The 21,651-nt window shown below is 30.5% G+C and overlaps 1 protein-coding gene, 1 long non-coding RNA gene and 1 pseudogene across 2 annotated transcripts; all 3 read left to right on the forward strand.

Moving 5' to 3' along the window:
* Window positions 1-222: 222 nt before the first annotated feature.
* LOC107020175 lies at window positions 223-2,119 on the forward strand (annotated as a pseudogene).
* Window positions 2,120-8,113: 5,994 nt separating this feature from the next.
* On the forward strand, window positions 8,114-9,941 carry LOC114077214. The gene is made up of 3 exons (XR_003578177.1): window positions 8,114-8,385; window positions 8,895-9,024; window positions 9,105-9,941. It is a non-coding gene; the product is annotated as an uncharacterized LOC114077214 (long non-coding RNA).
* Window positions 9,942-10,202: 261 nt separating this feature from the next.
* LOC114077349 lies at window positions 10,203-11,210 on the forward strand. Its single transcript, XM_027917299.1, has 3 exons — window positions 10,203-10,499; window positions 10,591-10,746; window positions 10,959-11,210. The coding sequence occupies exons 1-3, from the start codon at window positions 10,218-10,220 to the stop codon at window positions 11,118-11,120; spliced, it is 600 nt and encodes a 199-aa protein (XP_027773100.1). The 5' UTR covers window positions 10,203-10,217; the 3' UTR covers window positions 11,121-11,210.
* The last annotated feature ends 10,441 nt before the right edge of the window (window positions 11,211-21,651 follow it).

A 21,651-nucleotide genomic window follows, 5' to 3' on the forward strand; every position in this document is an offset into this window, starting at 1 on the left:
TTCCATCTTTTTATACTGATGATTAGTGATCTATGAAGCAGAGTCTAGAGTTTACTTCATCTGCTCCTTTTATGAGATCCTGATTTCTCGCATACTAAAACACTTTCTTAAAGTGGATTAGGTTGTCGTTCTTTTGATTGTTCATAAAGTATAGTTTGAGGGAGTTTATGCTTTAAAATTTTCATTATCACTAACACCGTGCATTTTGTGCAGAAAAATTAAATGGAATCATTGAAGGACAACGTGATGACCGTTAGCTCTGATGAGTTTGAGAATAATATCATGGCTGATGCTGAGGAATTTTCTCCAGCTATTCAACAACAGGACAATGGGACTCACAAGGTATCATTTTCTGCCTCTTCTATTTTTGAGTATTTTTATTCGTTTTACATGAAGAACAATACTGAAACTTATTCATTTCAGTACAATAACACACTAAGTGGAATCCTCACAAATGGGGTTTGGGGAAGGTAAGATGTACGCAGACCTTACCCCCACCCATACTTTTATTGGATGGAGAGGCTGTTTCTGATAACCTTTTATCATAGAAGAATGGTCGTTTTTTCTTCTGATAGATAGTTCTGCAATAGTGAAACATATCTATGTTACACAACCAAAAATTACTTAGATGGAAGAAAATTACTATTTACTTTGCTTCATTTGAATTCATCTTAATCTAAAATCATTTTTTTATTTCATAATGTAATTATATAGGCAATCTGAACTCCTCTATTATTTTTTTTTGAGAAGTTTCTTCTTTAGATTTTGCCTTTTTTGATACTACTATTCTCTTGTTTGTCTTTCCATTGCTTTCCCTGTTTTAGAGAAATGTTGATGAATGCACTATTTAAATGAACCTTTGAAAGTAAACTAAGTACCTAACCTAAATAGAGATAAGTAGAAATAAATGTTTGACACCAACTAATACGAGTTTGAGCTGTATTTAAGATGTATATATCTCTTTCATCTAATTACAATACCTCTTTTGTCTTGCAGGAATGGAATGAAGTATCAAAATTACCTGCAGACTACATCAGGAGAGAGGATATGAAGATAAAAGATGTGGCGATGAAACACGTGTTGCCTTTCCTTCCTGGCAAGTCCTTGATGAAGTTTCGAGCAGTGTCCAATGAATGGAATCATTGGATAGGTTGTCCGTTATTGGCATACCAACAAAACACTTCATTAAAGAAACTTTCAGGCTACTTTCATCAGATTGTGGATGTGGATATCCAATCTGATCCCAACTTCTTGTCTTTGGATCATTCTGCTAATGGAGTCCCCAACCTTCCCTAGGTTTCTTGCCTGAAGGGATTAAAATTTTCAGTTCTAGCAGCGGGTTGCTCCTTTGCCAGGGGTTGGAGAGTTATTACGTTTGCAATCCTTTGACCGAAGATTGGAAATGTATCCCTCCTCATCAATATTATCACGGATCTGATCCAGCTTTCATTCTTGCGTTTGATCCTGAGGGTAATATTGAATCTTATTTTCACCTTGTCGCTGTTGTCCCTCTTCTTGATCAACCAGTTGTATTCTTTGAGATTTACTCGTCTCAATCAAATTCGTGGAGGCGCTCTTCTTCAGAGTGTCTTGAGTTAGAAGATACAAGTCTTGTTGGTGGGGGATTATATATGAAGGGGATGGGATACTGGAGTACAACATCAAATGGTGTGCTAGCATTTGATGTGAAAAATGAAGTTGCAGCAGTTCTACGTGTGCCTATTCCACCTGGGAGATATGGTGCGTTGAGTCGGGTAAATGATGAGCTATCCTATATAACTGTTTACAATGATTGCAAAGATGTTTTTATGTTAGATATCTACGGAGGAATGGACATGAGCCTGAATCGTAGTGTGTGCGTAAATCTTGGACACAAGAAGTCTCGGCAAGCATTGGAGAAAGATTTGTTTATTGATAATGGTAATGTGTTGTGTAATGTATTACCATGTATAAAAGTGGTGATGACATTGTGGTGATCTGGACAAGTGAAAGGATATATCTTTATTACTAGAGTGGGCAAAAGGTGGAGACCATTATGACTCCAGGACAATTAAATCCCAAGAGAAGATTCATACCTTACACAAATAGCCTCGCTGCGATACATGAGTTGAAGAACTAGTTGTTGATGATCTCATCTTAGTTGTTGTTAAGTAGAATTTTCATGTCTTCCATTAGAATTCCTTGAACTTGTTTCATCTTCTTTTGTTTTATTTGACTTGGATTGCAAATTAAGTGTTTTTGTAATAGACATGTTTTGGATTGGCAATGTAGTTTGAGCGTTTTTTCCTTCACTTATTTTAAATTATTTCTTGCTTGATTGCGTGTTTTTACTTGTGAGTTCCTTTCTACTGCTACTTTTTAAATTTGACGATGGAATGTGAGGTATGATTAGCTTTATATTGGAGGTGGTGGGTATTTACTACTTGAACCGATCCCTCTTGTTTTTTCTCAAAATGAAGAATTATATCTTATATTATTCACGTTTAGTGGTATATACATAAAAGATATAAAATTAAATCTTATTATATGGTTTTAATGAAACTGCTAATTGGGAAAAACATCAAATTAATTCGGCATCAAATGAAGGTAGTAGATATTGAATGAGAACATATAATTTATTTAAACCGAACATAAAATGTTACTCTTCAAATTATTTCTAATAATTATTTTGAGGAAAATATATGGGAAAAGAAGATTGATAGATTAACTATGATAACATTTCTTATAAACTGGGTTGTTCTCTACTTATATAGGGGTGTTACGATCCGATTTCGAAACTAAAAGGTATTACAAACGATTTTGCAACTTTAGCCATTTTTTGTTAAAGTTTTTGATTATTTTTTTTTTTTTTAATTTTAGAGTCGCCACTTAATTTTTTAGGGAAAATTAAGAATACCATTTTAAAAGGAAATTTTTCATAGAAAATCAATATATATATATAAAGGAGGATCATAGAGGAGCTGATGTGGCACCTCTCTATGGCCTCCATTTCAATTTCTTTTTTTCTTCTTTTTTTTATTTTTTTTCATTTCTTTTCATTAAATAATTTGTTTATTGATTAAAAAATTAATTCATATTTATTATTCTAATTATACCTAATAAGTTACAATAAAACCTCCATCTATTTACATTCCCTACTTAAATAATGTCTCTTCAATTTATTTTTAATTATTCTTATGATTTACCCAAACTATAAATAACAACTATCTATGTTCAATGATCATTCTCATTTTCTTATTTTTTTTTTATTAGTATAGTTTTTTCCTCTTTTACATTTTTTTTTCTTCATCTTTTTCATCAATCATGTACTTAATAAGTTCACCATATGATCTTCATATTGATAAAGATCATAGATATATTTTTCAAGATTCATCAAATTGATGTTTGCATTAGTTTGGTACAAGTTTATGAAAATGAAGAAGGAATCATAATTTTTTCAAGATTTCATCAAGAAGATAGTCATATTAGTAAAAAAGTTGAATGATTCCAAATATTTTGAAGATTAATTCATTCATGTTGTTTTGATTATATTTTTTTTATTAGATATATAATTTCATGTTATTCAACAAAAATTAAATTATGAAACTCTACTAATCAACACATTAGAAAGCTCAATTAACATTATTTTCTTCATTTTACTTTGTTCTTTTTCTTTTTCTTCTTCTTCTTCTTCTTCTTCTTCTTTTTCTTATTATTATTGTTATTATTATTATTATTATTATTATTATTATTATTATGTGAATGAATGAAGATGAAAATTTATATAGTATTATTTTTATGTAAATTTTTCGTCAAGTTCTAATTAATATTCAATTTTTGTCACAGTTGAAAAATATAATATTGCACATGATACATTTCTTATAGCTATTGCATATTGATGCCCCTAAAAATAATATGATATAGTTTATCATATTAAAAATAGTCATAGACTAAACAAAAAATAAATTAATCATTTTTTAGTACTTTTAAAAAATTTAATGAATAAATAAATTATTTAATGAAAAAAATGAAGAAAAAATTTCCCCGTAGTCACATTAATTATATTAAAACTAAAAAGTGTAATTTATTTAACTTCTCTTAATTATTGAAAATAAGATACATAAAAAAAGTGATGTGACATTTATCTTCTTTTTTTTTTACCTTTTTTCTGATTTAAATTAATTGATTTTTTGTAAAAGTAGTTTACTCAATTAATTAAAAATAATTTTTATTAATAGAGGAACATTTACAATAAAATCTTTTCACATACTACTTTATTAGGAGTAAATAATAATCATCCATAACTCACATTTTTCTAATTTCCAATTCTAATAGATTAATTTTCCACTTTCTTTTCCTTTTTTTTTTTTGACCTTCTTCTGATTATAATTTCAGAATAACAATTTTAAAAAAAATATTTTAAGTTATTTTTTCTTTATTATTTACTTACAACCAATATATCTATTTACATATAAAGTTAGAATGTTAGAAATAAATAAGATGTAGTACATTTCTATCACCTCCGATCACATTTATCTTTTCTCTAAATTATTTAGCATATTTTTATTTTTCTTCACCAGTGTGATATTGTAAAATGTATTTTCAAAATTTCCTCTTCAAATAATTACTTAATAGTATTATTCTGCATAATTGATATTTTTTTATATATGTAACTTTTATTTTTAATTGTTAATTAATAATAATCATGACTTCAAAACCTTTCATGTGGATAACCCCCTAAAGTAATTAATGTGCAAGTTATATAGTTTTTCTTATCTTACTTAGTTGCTACAAGTAATAAATTTAAAGAGATTTTTCTATAGAGTTTTTTTATTTTATTAGTATTTTTAATTTTTTATATATATTATAAATTTATAAGTGTTTATTAACAGTTTTGGTATATTGCAACTGTTTCTTTTTTTTTCGTTCTGTAATAATAATTATTGTGTTGCTATTTTTTTTTTAATATTGAATGTTTGCTTTTCATATTAGATTCATGTTAAATTAAAAAAATTAAGTAGAGTATATTGTTAGTTGAATAATGCAAATATGATACTCCTATTTAATTGCTTATGTAGTGTTGACATGATTTCTCAATATACCGAAGATGATTTTCACCAAAATAAAAGTCAACCTTTTATTATTTTACAAGCAATAGATTCTAAAAGATGTAATTATTTTAGATAAAATAATATGATAAGCATGACTTGAAATTAGTTGTATATTTCCACTCTAGGAATTTCATATGATATGTATTCTAATTTATTTAATTATTGGTTATCAATTTATTTAGAGTAACTTTTTTCATTAATATTTTTTTATGAACACTGTATAATTTATCTCCCTCCTAAAATATAATTTAGAATTTATCACGGCCGCATAAAGAAAAAGAAAATTTTCATGAAATTATTTTTTTTTCTTTACATGTTTCTAAAGATAACATACCAAATAGATTATACGAAATCAACTATATTTAAAATACTAAAAGCATAGATAGTGAACAACAAGTTGAAAAATATAAGTTATTGGGTTCAATGATAATAATATTTGACTCAAAATATTTAAACAAAAAAAAATTATTCATAAATCTAATGAGGTCCGCGCGAAGCGCGGATATGTTAACTAGTATTAAAATAAAGCCAGAGTTTTAAGTAAGGGTTCAAATAATTCTCTAAGGAAGGGTTTAGGCATCTTAGAATCCGCTAACACACGGTTGACCGACGGATTTAAAAGTTTGGCTAATTATAAATGTATAAAAGAGTTAATTATTAAACTCTTGTTTGAAACTTAGATAAAAATCTTTTGATACATTGCAAGATCCGAAGAATAATCCTAGAACTTAAAACTTTTATCCATCGTCATATTTTGAACCATACAAATAATTCAACACATAAACATTGATTATAATACTTTGTTTAACAACTATGAAAGGATATTAAAGATCCTCAAGTCATTCATACAAAGTTCTAAATTAAATTAAAAGACAACTAATTTAGTTTAAGAAACTTAACAATTTTATCCTATTCAAAAATTTGAACTAAATAGTTAGTTCAAACTCGTAAACATGTATTTAAAGCTTTTTAAAAACTATGAAAGAACATAACAGATTCTTAAGTTATTCTAATAAGCTTAAGCTATCTAACTTTAAAAGAGTCAACGAGTGATAAGAAACACGAAATACTATTTAATAAATAACATTGATAACTCTAGTGAGGCTTCATCTAATTCAAAGGCAAAATAAACCAAAAAAAGAGTTAGTAAGATCATAAACACACCATATCAAAAAAATAGTTAAATGTAAATGAGAGAATAAAATATGGACTTCCAGAATCACTAACAATAAAAGTTGCATCTGACTTAACAGATAAATAATGAGAACAAATCAACTTCAACAAAAGAGTAGGGGAAGAAATAGACATGTTTTTCATTTCCTCAAAGATTTGAATCCCAACAGTAAGCTTATCATGCAACTAAAAGATGAAGATTATTACTCAAATTGAGTTAAAACATAAGAATATAAGAAGCAAATATTTAGAGCTAAACTAAAGGGAATGTTAAAAGAGCCAACACAAATTAACATTTTTCATGAAATCAGATTAGTGGCATAAACGAGCTTGGCTCTCTCCATGAAGATTCGAAACTAAAATAGCTCGAATTCTTGTAACTTAACAGGTAATCCAAAGAAAATCCCAATTAAGGATATTATAGCCTTCACATTTGAACTAAAATCAGAAATTTTAAACAAAAAGAAATGACAACTTGGCTTACAAGTAGTTTGTTGTCACAGGAAAAAAAAAAGGAAAACAGTAAATACAAAGAGACGCATTGATTTTTTGTAGGATTGAAAGAAGTATCCAAATCAAAAGTAGCAATCTGTTCTAATAATACAAAGACTAAATCCTTGGAGAGTTTAAACATTCATGGCTCAAAAATAAATAAATTTACCTCTTATAGACTTGATGAAGAAAGGGCATAGGATGTTAATCAGAACAACTTTATAAATTGATTCAAATATGTTGTGATGTGTTAGTGCTATACATGTACTTTCATATAACTATATGTTAGAAATGTTAAAAAATTTACATACAAGTTCAGATAGATTAAAAACAATGAAGGATTGTTTATATCCCTACTCTATTCAAACAGGCAGAACGTCGTGGTGACTCAAAAAATAGTCAATTGATTTAATTTTGCAAAAAATTTAAACAATAAACAAATTTTAAAGGAGTCGTCACCTAATTTTAGGAAAAAATAAAAAATCATTAAGTGATCTACGAAACCATTAGCTCTAGGTAAGGGTTCAAGTGATTCCGAAGGAAAGGTGTTACGCACCCTTCGAAAACCATAAATATGGGTCCCAACTAAATTCATTTTTTCAAATTAAGGAGAAAATAAAAATAATATACAAGTCTAATAACATGCAACATACACAAAAAATAAAATAATAATATAAGACACGACCTAAAATTTTCCTAACGCCAATAATAAATAAAATTACAATTCGAATTTTATTCTAATAGCTTCGATGGAAAGCAACTCAGTGTACCTGTAAAGACACTTAGTAAAAGAGTTAGTACTAAATAAATAGAAATAAAAATTAATAACTCAAATAATAACTTAATAAAAATCATCTTATTAACATGGGAGACCTTGAAAATCGACGGTAGTTTCTTTATCGGCCATTTTAACAAGTAAATAATATAAACTTAACTATATTTCCATCTTTTAAGAAATGGGAAGGCCTCCAAAATCGATGGAGAGATATTCTCATTGGTCAATTTTAGCGAAATAAATAATATGAACTTAAACTGAATTTCGTCTTTTAAAATGTGGAGGCCTCCAAAACCGACGGATAGATTTTTTAATTGGCCATTTTAACAAGTAAATAATATAAACTTAACTAAATTTCCGTCTTTTAAAATTGGGAAGCCCTCCAAACCCAGCGAAGGGATTTACTCATTGGTCATTCTTAACTTGTACTTTTAAAACAATGAAATTATATGAAATGAACGACAAATGATCTAAAGAGAAATGTAACAAACAAATCTCCCCCTACTTAGAAAGGACAGTTTACAAGGACGAACACTGCATTAAAATGTGGTACAAAAAGAATTGTAAATTGTACATCAAATTGAGTTGTAAAAGTAGGGTTAAAATAGTAAAATCATCTATTTTTCTTTCAAAAGTGCATAACGTGTACTGCTTTATGCAGAAGCACGTGTAGCACTATTCTCACGCTTTTGCTTTACTCTCCCTTCTCTCCCACTTTCTTCTTCTTCCTTCTTTCGACAATGTAGAATGTTCTCCACATCTATTCTCACGCTTGCTCTGCTGTTTGTCAAATTCTGATATCGTCTTTAATCTCTGTTTCGCCCTCGAATTCCTCTTCGTACCTGTTGTATTACGGTGAGTTTTTTTCTTATGATTTTTCTACTCTTATATATTCATTCTTCTCTGGATTTTTACTGTATGTATCATCAATTGTATCTAATTTACTCATGCATGTTCGAAAATAGAAATAAATACATAGATGACTTTGGACCCTTGATGAACATAGTGCATCCAAAATTTTCACTTTTTCAATAGTCTTGATGCACATAGTTTTGGTGTTTCTATTTATTTTGGGGTTAAAACTCAAAAGGTGAAGAAGAGGAAATAGTTGAACGTGCAGATGAAGTTTGGCTTATTTTTGGGGACAAAACAATCGAGTTCAGTCCAAGTTTGCCAGTGTTGTTCTTACTCTAGAGATTAGAGTGGAGGGCAGCGTTAAAGATTGAATCCCTCACTTTATGGATATGCAAATGTTCTGTTAATTGATTATTCTGCTCATGCATGATTTTTTTCTCATTATCTTGTAGTATCAACTATCAAGTTCTTAAATACTAAATTTTTTGGCCAATATAATATTTTTGCAGATAATGGTTGTGGTCACGTGTTTGACGAAATTCCCCAATGAAGGCAATACTTATTTGTTATGAAAATTGATCAGTTTCAACAGCTGGGTTGTCTTGACAGATGTTAATGAAGTTGAACTATCTACTAAGGGTGAGTAGATGTTTATCCTCTTGATATTATTTTTCATTTAGTAGTTCTCTAATAAAATTGATAAATTTTACAACTCTCAGGTGATTCATTGAGCAAGAATTTGAGTTGTCGAATTTTTTGGTGCTGCCATGAAATTAGCAATTATATCGAAGGCTAAAAACTCAGGGTAAGCTTTCATTGTTCATCTTTTTGTTGTACCAACTTTTCGGGAAAAAAATCAGCTACTAATATAGTAATTTGAGGGCTATATGTCTAGGAATAAGAGATGTCTTATTAAATATGACTAAATCTGTTAGCACATTAGAGAGTGAGCAAAAGCTTGAAACAAATTTGAAAATTATTCATTTACTTATTATGTAAACTATTTGGTTAACTAGGAATAAGAGATTTCTTGTTAAATCTAACTAAATCTGTTAACACAATATCACGGGATTTGAAATACAAACAGAATACAATGGACTACCAACTAGAAGCTTATGTGATATAGATGTATTTGGGAGGATGTAATTCAGCTCGAACGAAGTCAGAGGGTATGAATTCCTAAATCCATTTACCTCGACCAGGATCAACTCCTTCTATGCGACATGATTTGTGAGGATTCATATAGCCAACTTCTACTTGTTTGGGGTTGACCATAGTTGTTTTAACTATATTTTATGGCAAGTCCAACTGCAGTTGGCAAGGATGTGAGTATTTGCACATATTGTTGCCTTACTTCTTATTCAAAATTGAGAAATTCGCTCGAAATGGAACCTAGATTGATTTTAAATCCATTTGTGTACTGAACAAGTAATCATACAAATCTATCCTTGAGCTATTTGTTCTTGCGAGGCTAAATCTCAGGTGCTAAGATAGTTGACCTCAACGAACTACTATATTTGTTTGAAATCCCTATTGCTTTAGAGAAACAAGTGTTAATGTACCTGCCGAAGTTTTCTCAATCCTTGTGAGGTAAAACCTTGTCTGCTAGGGTAGTAGATTATTAAGAGATCTTTCTGGAGATAGCCTTGGTGGGAGGTGGCAGGTATCCCGTGGTATTAGTTGAGGTGCGAGAAAGCTGGGCCCGGACATCACGTTTATCTCACACACAAAAAAAGATCTTTCTGGAGAAAGTTCCTTTAGAAATACAAAGAGGCTAAATAGTGATAAGGGTGGCTGTTAAATTGTGTAGGATATTCAATAGTCTCTTTTTGATGGAGGTTCATTTGTCTGAGTTTTACATTATTCAATATGTATTAGTTTTCCCGAGTGTCTTAGCTATCAAGTCGGGGTATGCGTTGACTCTCATTGTGCTGCTCTACTGTTTGAAGCAATGGATACCAGTTGCAAAGGAAAAGTGGTTGGTGATTTCCACTACTGCTGAGCCACATGTACAATTGCTAACTACAAGAGCTCTAGAAATTTACAAGACATCTAAAGGTGCCATAACTCCACATATTCTCAAGGTTCAAGAACTAGCTACTCCTCATGTTCAGGTAGCATTCCCAACTCTGTTTAAGAAAAAACATTTTTCCGATTTTGTCATGCATGTATGAATACATAGTGCTGAGTAAAGTTTTCTGACAGGGAATTAAGAAATTCAGCAAGCCATACATTGATGATGTTGCTGCTGCTGCAAAACCACATGTTGAAAAAGTTCGTGTTGCTGCCAAGCCATATACAGAGGTGGCAGTTCATCATTATGGGAAGTTCCTCGAGTCTGCAACTACATACCATAATCAGGTATCAGAAAGTAATTGAGACATTAACCCCTGAAGTATGATCTCAGGCATATGTTCGATAAGTTTAATAAGACAACTATGGTTTGATTTTTTTTCTTCTAATTTATCTGGTTGAAGTAAATGCCTCTATTAGATTAATGCATATATTGTTTATAGTATTATATTGAATTTTTGGTTCACCATTTGAAAAACGTCGTCTCATATCCTGTGAAGCTTCAAGGCACAGTCAAAGAAACACTGGAGAATCATGACCTTACAAAATCTCTCGCAACAAAGGAGCTGATTTGGTTTGCTGTATGTATCTGTTTGCGTATTTTATTTACTCAGTCCTTTACATCTCCACTTTTTCCTCCAATGAAATTGTTAATTGAATGAAAGTCTAATGGGTATGAATTGACGTAGATGCTTTTATTTTATTGGACCACTATCCATTCTTTATTCGTCGAAAGAGGAGGTTGTGAAACAAGAATGGGCTGCTCTTCGAATTCAGGCTGCCTTTCGTGATTTTCTGGTAATTTGTTTGACTTGGGACACAAAGTTGTTAACTTTTTTGTTATACTTGGTTCAACTTATTAATCCGTGTAGAAGATTGGTAGATAGTTAAGTGTTGTCTTGCTTTTAGTTTTTTCTTTTCATAAGTACTTGAAGCCTCTCGGATCACTACTTTTTGTCCTCCTCCACTGCATCCATACAAAACAAATTTAGAACCTCTTGATTTCATATAGTGTGAGAGGCTTGCTAAAAATGTTTGTACAAACAAGAAAGTCATAACATTAAGCAACCTCAATGCTAAAAGTTGAGTTGTTACTTTTCGAACGATTTCACTTTTATCATTAACAGCTCAAACTTTCTAAATTTACTAACACTAACAATTTTCTCAGGAACCCCTAACAACTCCCTATGCTATAGTTTTGGGAATGATGAAGAAGATCAGCAACTGAAAATGAACAGCAGCATCCTCTACAATCACATGTTGATCTCATATGTCAAAAAAATATTTTGTTTTTATTACCTTAGTTAATAGAGATCATCTTGATGTCCAATATCAATTGTACATATATTTTGAATATCTCTAATAATATACAACATATCACATTATCCATCTTCTGCAACAAATTAATACTGATATTTTGACTATTGGGCCCGTGCTTGCCACGGGCCTCCCCCATCTAGTACTACTAATAATAAGAAGAAGAAATAACAAACATCAAACCTTCAATAACCTAACAAAACAATAATAATTAAATAATAATAACATAGCAACACCATTTTTGTAGAATAATATGTGAACATTTACATAAATAAAATTAATCAACTTAACAAAAACAAAAAGGGTCAATCAACAAAATACAACAGCAACCATTAAAATAAATATAAAAATAAAAATATACCACTCTTAATCACAGGAGTAAACATTTTCGAGCAAATACCAACCACTCCAATATAAAATAATACACCCCTTCGATTTAAAAAGGATGATCTAGTTTAACTTGAAACTGAGTTTAAGAAAATATAGAAGATTTTTTCATTTTTTGATTCTAAATTAAAGTTCTGTCAAATATACCAGAATATCATTTAATCTTATGGTCTTAAACATACCACGTGAAAAATTAAAATTAAAATATTACCAAAAAAAGAAAAAGTGTTATAAAACTATAGAATAAGAAGAAGAAACTAGAGAGAAAAGAAGAGAAGACTTGTTATTTCTCTTGATGAATGAATTACAATGAAGAGGAGCACTCTATTTATAGGAGAAATCTAACTTTGTCCCCAAGTAAGACTCTTTAACCATATCCTAAAAAGGACTCCACATGATAGACATCCACTATAATACAAATACTTTATAACACTCCCCCTGAATGTCTAATTCATAAATGATGTGCCTCGTCAAAAAACCATCCTAAAAAAACTTTAAGAAAAGAAAAACTCTAGTAAAGGAAAAGAGTACACATATCTATTAATACACATCTAGGCTGCCTCATTAAAAACCTTACAAGGAAACCCAGTGGAACAAAACCTCGTAAGGGAAAAAGAGTACAGCGTGTATTAACTACCCCTAATGAGAACATCAATCCAGAGACTTGAATCTTCGCATTCCAAGCTTGTGCACCATCTTCTTGAAAGTTGCAGTTGGTAGAGACTTGGTGAATATATCAGCCACATTGTCACTTGAACGAATCTGTTGCACATTTATATCACCATTCTTTTGAAGTTCATGTGAATAGAAAAGCTTCGGTGAAATATGTTTTGTTCTATCTCCTTTTATGAATCCTCCCTTAAGTTGTCCTATGCATGCTGCATTATCTTCATATAAAGTGGTGGGTACTTTATCACATTCCAAACCACATTTCTCTCGAATGAGATGTATCATAGACCTTAACCACACACATTCTCTACTTGCTTCATGAATAGCTATTATTTCAGCATGATTAGATGAAGTGGCTACGATGGACTGCTTTGTGGATCTCCAAGATATGGCAGTCCCCCCACATATAAACACATAGCATGTTTGGAATCGAGCTTTGTGTGGATCAGATAAATATCCTGCATCAGCATAACCAACAAGATTTGGGCTACAATTAACAGAATAAAATAAGTCCATATTAGTTGTCTTAAGATATCGCAAAATGTGTTTGATCCCATTTCAATGTCTCCTAGTAGGAGCAGAATTATACCTTGCTAACAAGCTAACAGCAAAAGCTATATCAGGCTTTGTAGTATTAGCAAGATACATTAGTGCACCAATTGCACTAAGACATGGTACTTCAAAACCAAGAATTTCTTCATCCTTTTCTTGAGGTCGGAATGGATCCTTATTCACATCAAGTAAACGAACAACCATCGGAGTACTTAATGGATGCGCTTCATCCATACAGAATCTTTTTAACACGTTTTTTGTGTAGGAAGATTAATGAACAAAAATACCATTTGTCAAATGATCAATTTGCAAACCAAGACATAATTTTGTCCTTCCCAGATCTTTCATCTCAAATTCAATCTTTAAATAATCAATTGTCTTTTGAATCTCTATTGGAGTTCCAATAAGATTTATGTCATCAACATAAATAGCAAGTACAACAAATTCCGGTATTGTTTTCTTTATAAAGACGCATGGACAAATTGAATCATTTGTATAACCTTCCTTAATTAAATACTCACTAAGACGGTTATACCACATTTTTCGAGATTTTGAATTACATGATTTAGGCATCGCAAATTCTTCAGGAATTTTCATGTATATCTCATTATCAAGTGATCCGTAAAGGTAGGCAGTAACCACATCCATCAAATGCATTTCAAGTTGCTCATGGACTGTGAAACTAATGAGATAACGCAATGTTATTGCAACCATAACGGATGAGTATGTCTCTTCATAGTCGACGCCAGGCCTTTGAGAAAATCCTTGTGTCACATGACTTGCTTTATACCTTTGTACTTAATTTTTCTCATTTCTTTTTCGCACAAAAATCCATTTGTAACCAACAGGTTTAATACCATTAGGTGTTTGAACTATAGGTCAAAAACATCACACTTGGCAAGTGAATTCAACTCTGACTGAATTGCTTTTTGCCATTTTGGCCAATCATTTCGTTGTCGACATTCTATAACAAATTGAGGTTCATGATCCTCATTATCTTGCATGATATTTGTTGCAACATTATATGCAAAGACATAATCAACCACTATTTCTGATCGATTAATATTAGTTTCAACATCTCTTAAATTTATGGATAGTTCATTATTTCCTTGAGTTTCAAGTTCATTGATTCTTTCATGAATATCAAACTTATTAAAATTTTTAACTTCCATATGAGATTCTTTCATAGTGTCATCTTGACATTTAATCTTTCTTTTTCTAGGATTTTGATCCTTAGACCCCAATGGTCTACCACGCTTTAGGTGTGTTTTTGACTCATTAGCTATGAAACCGGTGGATGGTCCTTTAGGGACATCAATTCGAATTGGGACATTCTCTGCAGGAATATGTGATTTAGTAATCCTTTTCAAATCTGTAAATGCGTCTGGCATTTGATTTGCAATTTTCTGCAGATGAATAATCTTTTGTACTTCTTGTTCACAAGTAGAAGAATATGGATCAAGATGAGACAATCATAAATTTTTCCACAAAATTACATGTCTCCAGTCAATGGTTCAAGATAGCGAATAATGGAGGGTGACTCAAACCCAACATATATTCCTAACCTTCTTTGAGAGCCCAACTTAGTGCAATTCGGTGGTGCCACAGGCACATGTACAGCACTTCCAAAAATTCTTAGATGGAATATATTAGGTTCTTGACCCATAACCAATTGCAATGGAGAAACCTTATGATAACATGTCGGTCTGAGATGAATAAGTGTTGCAGCATGCAAAATTGCATGTCTCCACACAGAAGTGGGCAACTTAGTTTTCATAAGCAATGATCTTGCTATTAATTGCAAACGTTTAATTAATGACTCTGCGAGACCATTCTGAGTATGAACATGAGCAACGGAGTGTTCAACTCTTATCCAAATTGCTAAACAATAATCATTAAATGATTGGGATGAAAACTCTGCAGCATTATCAAAACGAATGGACTTAATATGATTATCAGGAAAGTGTGTCCTTAACCTTATTATTTGTGCCAATAATTTTGCAAATGCCAAGTTACGAGATGACAATAGGCACACATGAGACCATCTAGAAGAAGCATCTATTAGAACCATAAAATATCTAAATGACCCACTAGGTGGGTGATAGGTCCACAAGTATCCCCATGTATAAGTTCCAAGAACGCAGGGGACTCAATCTTAACTTTCATTGGTGATGGTCTCACAATTAACTTGCCTTGATAACAAGCAGTACAAGAAAATTCACCATTTAAAAGAACTTTTAGGTCTTTTAGTGGATGTCCATTCGAATTTTCTATAATTCGTCTCATCATTATTGACCCAGGATGTCCTACACGATCATGTCAAAGTACAAATGTATTGGAATCAGTAAACTTCTTATTTACTATAAAATGTGCCTCAATTGCACTAGTTTTTGTCCAATACAAGCCAGAAGATAAGGCAGAGAACTTTTCTATAATACATGTCTGCCCAGAGACATTCTTGGTGATACCAAGATATTCAAGATTTATTTCATCCATTGATTGGATATGATAACCATTTTCACGGATATCTTTAAAACTCAACAAGTTTCTCTTAGATTTTGGAGAAAACATAGCATTATTAATGATGAGTTTAGTTCCCTTGGGCAAAATTACAATGGCTCTTCCAAAAACTTCAATCATATTAGTACTACCAAAAATTGTAGTAACATTTATTTTACCGATACTTAAATGAGAAAAATATTTCTTATTTTTGAATATCGTATGTGTTGTACCAGAATCAATTTAACAAATATCTTCATATTTCGATAATATGTTCTTAGAATTATCCATATCTTCACATGAAATGACATAAACAAAATAAATATATATTAAATATTAGTGTTTTCAAAAGGGTACAATATATTCAAAGGAATAAATTAATAATTAAATATTACTAAGCCTTAATTTATTGTTTCCTCTAGGTCAAAAACGAGTTGTTAGGAAAATAAAATAAAATTATTATTTAATCCTAGTTAATAACAGACTGCCTGTTTTTAACATTAGATCAAATAAAAGACCTAATATAATATAAACACATAATAAATCCTAGTTAATATCAGAATTTATGTTTTTAACATTAGACCAAGTTAAAGACCTAATATAATACAAACACGTGATAAAGTTTAGTATTTGACTAACTCTATCATATTAGAATCATATAAATAAATCAATAAAAAAATATATATTATTTAATTAAGAATTAAGGAACAAGCTAATGCACGACTAAACTAATTTAAAATATTAATACCCATGCAAACAACTATCATTACATGAAATTTATTAATAAATACTACCAAAAAAATATCACTCTTCCATGTTCACAGAACCATCACCAGTTAAATGATCTATTTTTCCTTCAGGATGTGCGAAGAAATCTGCTACATCCAAGTGTGTGATGTCAACTTGATTTTCAGAGATAAAATTTGCCTCAGGATTTTTCTCTTTCTTCTTTAGTGATTCTTGATAAAGCTCAACCAAGTGTTTGGGAGTACGACAATCACGTGCATAATGGCATCTTCCACCACATCGAAAACAACCTTCCCTAGTTGCTTCACGTTTCTCATCCTTTCTTTTTTCCTTTTTATTTGATGAATGATTAATGCCAGGAATAGAATTACGTTCTTGACCATAATCACGATCACGTCCACGACCACGATTAGGACCGCGACCTTTTCCACGCCTAGCATGGTGGGCGTACGCCTCATTCACTCTTGAAGTGGTTCAGATCCAGTAGGTCGATTCTCATAATTTTTTAATAATAAATCATCATTTTTCTTGGCCACAAGAAGATGAGAAATTAGTTTAGAATACTTTTTGAAACCTTTCTCTCGATATTGTTGCTGCAAGATCACATTCGAGGTATGGAAAGTGGAGAACGTCTTTTTCATCATATCAATCTCACTAACTGTTTATCCACATAATTTCAATTGAGAAGTGATTTTGAACATGACAGAACTGTGCTCATGTATATACTTAAAGTCTTGTAGCCTTAGATGCATCCAATCATATCGTGCCTTTGGATGTATGACCATCTTCAAGTGGTCAAATCTTTCTTTTAGGTTTTTCCACAAAACAAGTGGATCCTTAACTGTCAGATATTCGATTTTCAGAATCTCGTCAAGATGATGACGCAAGAATATCATTGCTCGTGCACAGTTTTGATTTGATGCCTTATTTTCTTCTTTTATGGTGTCTCCAAGACCCATTGCATCAAGGTGGATTTCAGCATCCAACACCCATGAGAGGTAGTTCCTACCCGAACTTTGAAGGGTAGTGAACTCTAGTTTTGTAAGATTGGCCATTAAAATAAAAAATAAAATAATAAATAATACCTTTATTAATTCTTCAAATCTAACCTTCACTTTTGAGAAATTAGAGTCTCGTGCTGATAACGTGTTATAAAACTATAGAATAAGAAGAAGAAACTAGAGAGAAAAGAAGAGAAGACTTGTTATTTCTCTTGATGAATGAATTTACAATGAAGTGAAGCACTCTATTTATAGGAGAAATCTAACTTGGTCCCCAAGTAGGACTCTTTAACCATATCCTAAAAAGGACTCCACATGATAGACATTCACTATAATACAAATACTTTATAACAAAAAGACAATTCTTTTTTAAACAACCTAAAAAGGAAATAGAGTCATTTATTAAAAGGAGATAGTATATGATAAATTAGTCCAACGGGTGACAACAAATAACATAATATTATTATAATAATAGGATGAAACGAGTCAAAATAAATTATCCTAACCCATAACAGAAATCAAAATTCATTTGAATAAACCAATAACTCAAAACCAGTAACAAATTTCAAAAAATAATATTAATCTTAAGCAAACGTATAAATAATAACAATATAAACAGATATAGATACAATAAAAATTTAAACCCTCAAAAAAGATATCCAAACATTTTTTTCCATTTTTTTTTTTTAAAAAAAAAGAATAACATTTGCAAACGGAGAGTTACCTATATGTGGCCTCTCTGGTCAGATTTGGAAATTCCAAGCACGCCACCATGGTTCCTGATTCGTTGAAGTGTTGTTGTTCGCCGGAATGGAGGGAAAAAGGGTGTGGATTTGGTTCAGCTTGGAGCTTCGAGTACTGTGGTGACCTGCAAAATAAGAAAAATCATAAAGGCAAAAGGGGATGGGGACTGCCGGAACAGTGAGGGAGGAACAAAGAATAACAATGATTGTTTTCGACTTGGAGTTGCTGAGGTTTGAGAATGGTTTTAAGGTGGGATAGAATGGTTGTTTGGATCTGTTTTTTGGTGTATTTGGGATTATTATTGGTGATTTTGGCTGGTGGAAACGGAAAGGGGGTGAGTACTGATGCTGGGTCGGTAGTTTGGTCGGAGAACAGTGGTGGTAGAAGGGTGGTTTTGGGAAGGGGCGGGACGGAGGTGGGTTCTAGTCGGGGTCTGGTCGGACTTTTCTGATTTGTTTGGTGGTGGGGAGGTGGTGTTTGGTGGGTTGGAGAGTGGTTTTGGGACTGGTGGTTGCTTGAGCTTCCAGCTGCGAGCTCCGCCCGATTTGCTGCTGGGTCAGGAGAGAAAATAAATGAGGTTTTGGGAATGGATGATGTTTACTGTTAGATATAAATAGGGTTTGGGTTATTTGTCGAAGATGGAGAGGGTTTTGGATTATGGTTTACTGAATTTTGGCAAAGCTTTCGCCGAAAAAATATGAACACTCAAAGAAGTTCTTCTAATCTTTAAAAATTTTAAAAATTACCCTGTAAAATATTATTGAGAAAATTATGTGGGATGACAAACATCCTAAATAATAAGTTAATAAGGGTATAGTTTAATTTTATTTACTCTCAGTAATTATAGTTTTATATTTTTTGCCATAATTAATTGGACCCACCAATTCTTTGTATACCCAATCATAAAAAGCCTTTTTATGCTTTTTTTTTTTAATAATTTTATACAAAATCAATTTTATTTCTCCTATCTACATTCCTTATATTTCTCCTAAAAACCCTCCTCCATTCTTATTTCGAATTTGGGAAAACTTCACGTTCTCCTTCATGTCTTGCTTTCAATTTTTGCAGGTTACCGTTGGCATGACTAGTGAGCTTTAAAAGTGTAAATAACATCAGATCCTTATCCATAGAAATTCGAATAGCGGTGTAATGTGGCCAATAGTAAGCTAAATCGTATACATGTCTTGCAAACTTTCCTTGAAGAACTGCCTTATTTATGAGCCCATCTGGATTATTGGACATGGCACAAACTCAATGAAATTTGTACTACTTCTTGTTTTGTTTTTCCACGATGAAGTATCTCCACTAAACGTATACTTCTTCTAATATGATAACTCTGTTTGTAATTTGTAAAATTTTGATTCAGAAGAGATTGGATCTGCCTCATCGGAATTGGACAAATTGTTCAAATCTGAAGAACATCAGAAGCATCAAGTAGTGTAACTTATATACAAATTACTAAAGTTATGTATATAGTAGGTTGTATACTAAGGTAATATATACAAACTATTATGAGACATTTGTTATTTGTATATTGTATTAGTTGTATAACAATTAATAAAGTTATGTATATAACGGGTTGTATATTAAGGTAACATATACAAAGTTTTATGAGACAATAGGTATTTGTATACAAATATTTAGTTTTGTAAAAGTGAAATTTGTTAAAATCATTGTATAATACATATACAAAATTATATTACATTATACAAATTCGTCGATATATACAAAAAAAAATTATGAGCATAATAAAATATTATATATAAAAACACTACACACTCAAATATACAAACAAAAATCAAGTTTACCATATATACAATTGACAAAATGAATATTACACAATTATTTTAATCATTAATATAAAAAAACAAGAAATTACATATGAACATATACAAATATAATCCATATACCAAATTATTGTACATTATAAAATTCTGAGATGTATAAGAAAAAATACGAACATAATAAAATATTGTATATAAACAGACAAAAAATTAAAAACAAATACAACATACTCTTATTTTTTTTAAATAATCAATTTTCATATCATGATGGTCACATATACAGTTAATATATTACACACGAATATTATATAAAAAACTATATACAATATCTCAAATGTATACAATATGATCAAATTACATATATACAAATAGGATTAACGTCTGAGTGTTTCATACAACTAATTTGATTATTTTTTTTAGAAAATATTTAATTTTGAACTGTTAGCTTAAATCATGGAATTATGTAAATGTTTGTTACCGTATTTAGTTTTATTGTTACCAGACAATGAAAAACTAAATACTGAATAAATTAAAATAAATAAATAAATGTTTTATACAAATTATAATATGCATAACAAACTAAACTATACTCAAAAAATATAACTATGTAAATTATACATATATAATGTTATTTCATAAATTATGTTTGCCATATATGAAATTTCCCCAATATTATTCGTACTCCACCTATTTTTTGACCTAATCTAAACTTAAATAGGAAAACACGAAATGGGCTCAAATGATAGGCTTAGCAGTGTAGCCCAAAATTATATTAATAGAATCTCTAAATTCTTTTCGTATTTTAATAAATTTTTGACTATGCTAAATATCAACATAAATATTAATAAATGTAATAAATTTTATAAAAAATATATATAATGAACGTGACTAATGACATGTAAAGATGCAATTTTAAAATTTACTGATAAAAAATCTTAAGTTTTGATAAATAAAGATAGTTATGATAAACTTATTTAAAATTATAAAAAAAATTATTTTGAGCTATTAACTAAATAAAATTTAAAATTTACGGATATTGAAAATATTAGGCCAAAATTGGGTTGTTTTTATCAAAAATCGGAAAATATTTATTTTTTGTGAAATTATCGACTTTTTTAGAGTCGCCACTTAATTTTCAAGAAAAAATAAGAAAGTAGTGTTTTCAAAGACAAATAGAAAATCAAATGAAAACATTTAAAGGGGTTCGGAGATTTATATTAATATTTTAGGAAGGTGTTAAGCAGCTAAAATATCCGCCTACTAAAATATTTGGCTAAACTTTATGTCTAACTCGACTTTTTGAGTTTTTTGAAAATTTATTAGAAATTGTTTGGAATAGATTCTTAGCATTTTATCTAAATGAAACATCTAATTGAAAATTTTATTATCTTAACTTGAGCCCATTTTAAGTTGATAAAACATTATGCCGTTCTAGGGAATTAAATTCTCTAACTTTAAAACTCATAGCACATAAATATAAACAAAATAGACGA

Source organism: Solanum pennellii, chromosome 5 (genome assembly GCF_001406875.1).
Source record: "Solanum pennellii chromosome 5, SPENNV200".
In the NCBI taxonomy this organism is placed as follows: domain Eukaryota; kingdom Viridiplantae; phylum Streptophyta; class Magnoliopsida; order Solanales; family Solanaceae; genus Solanum; species Solanum pennellii.

Bases quoted from the DNA above. Each gene is read 5' to 3' on its own strand.
- LOC114077349 (XM_027917299.1), top strand. From the start codon at position 10,218: ATGGAGGTTCATTTGTCTGAGTTTTACATTATTCAATATGTATTAGTT. The intron at 10,500-10,590 runs GTAGCATTCCCA...GTTTTCTGACAG, and splicing joins TAGCTACTCCTCATGTTCAG to GGAATTAAGAAATTCAGCAA. The intron at 10,747-10,958 runs GTATCAGAAAGT...TATCCTGTGAAG, and splicing joins CAACTACATACCATAATCAG to CTTCAAGGCACAGTCAAAGA.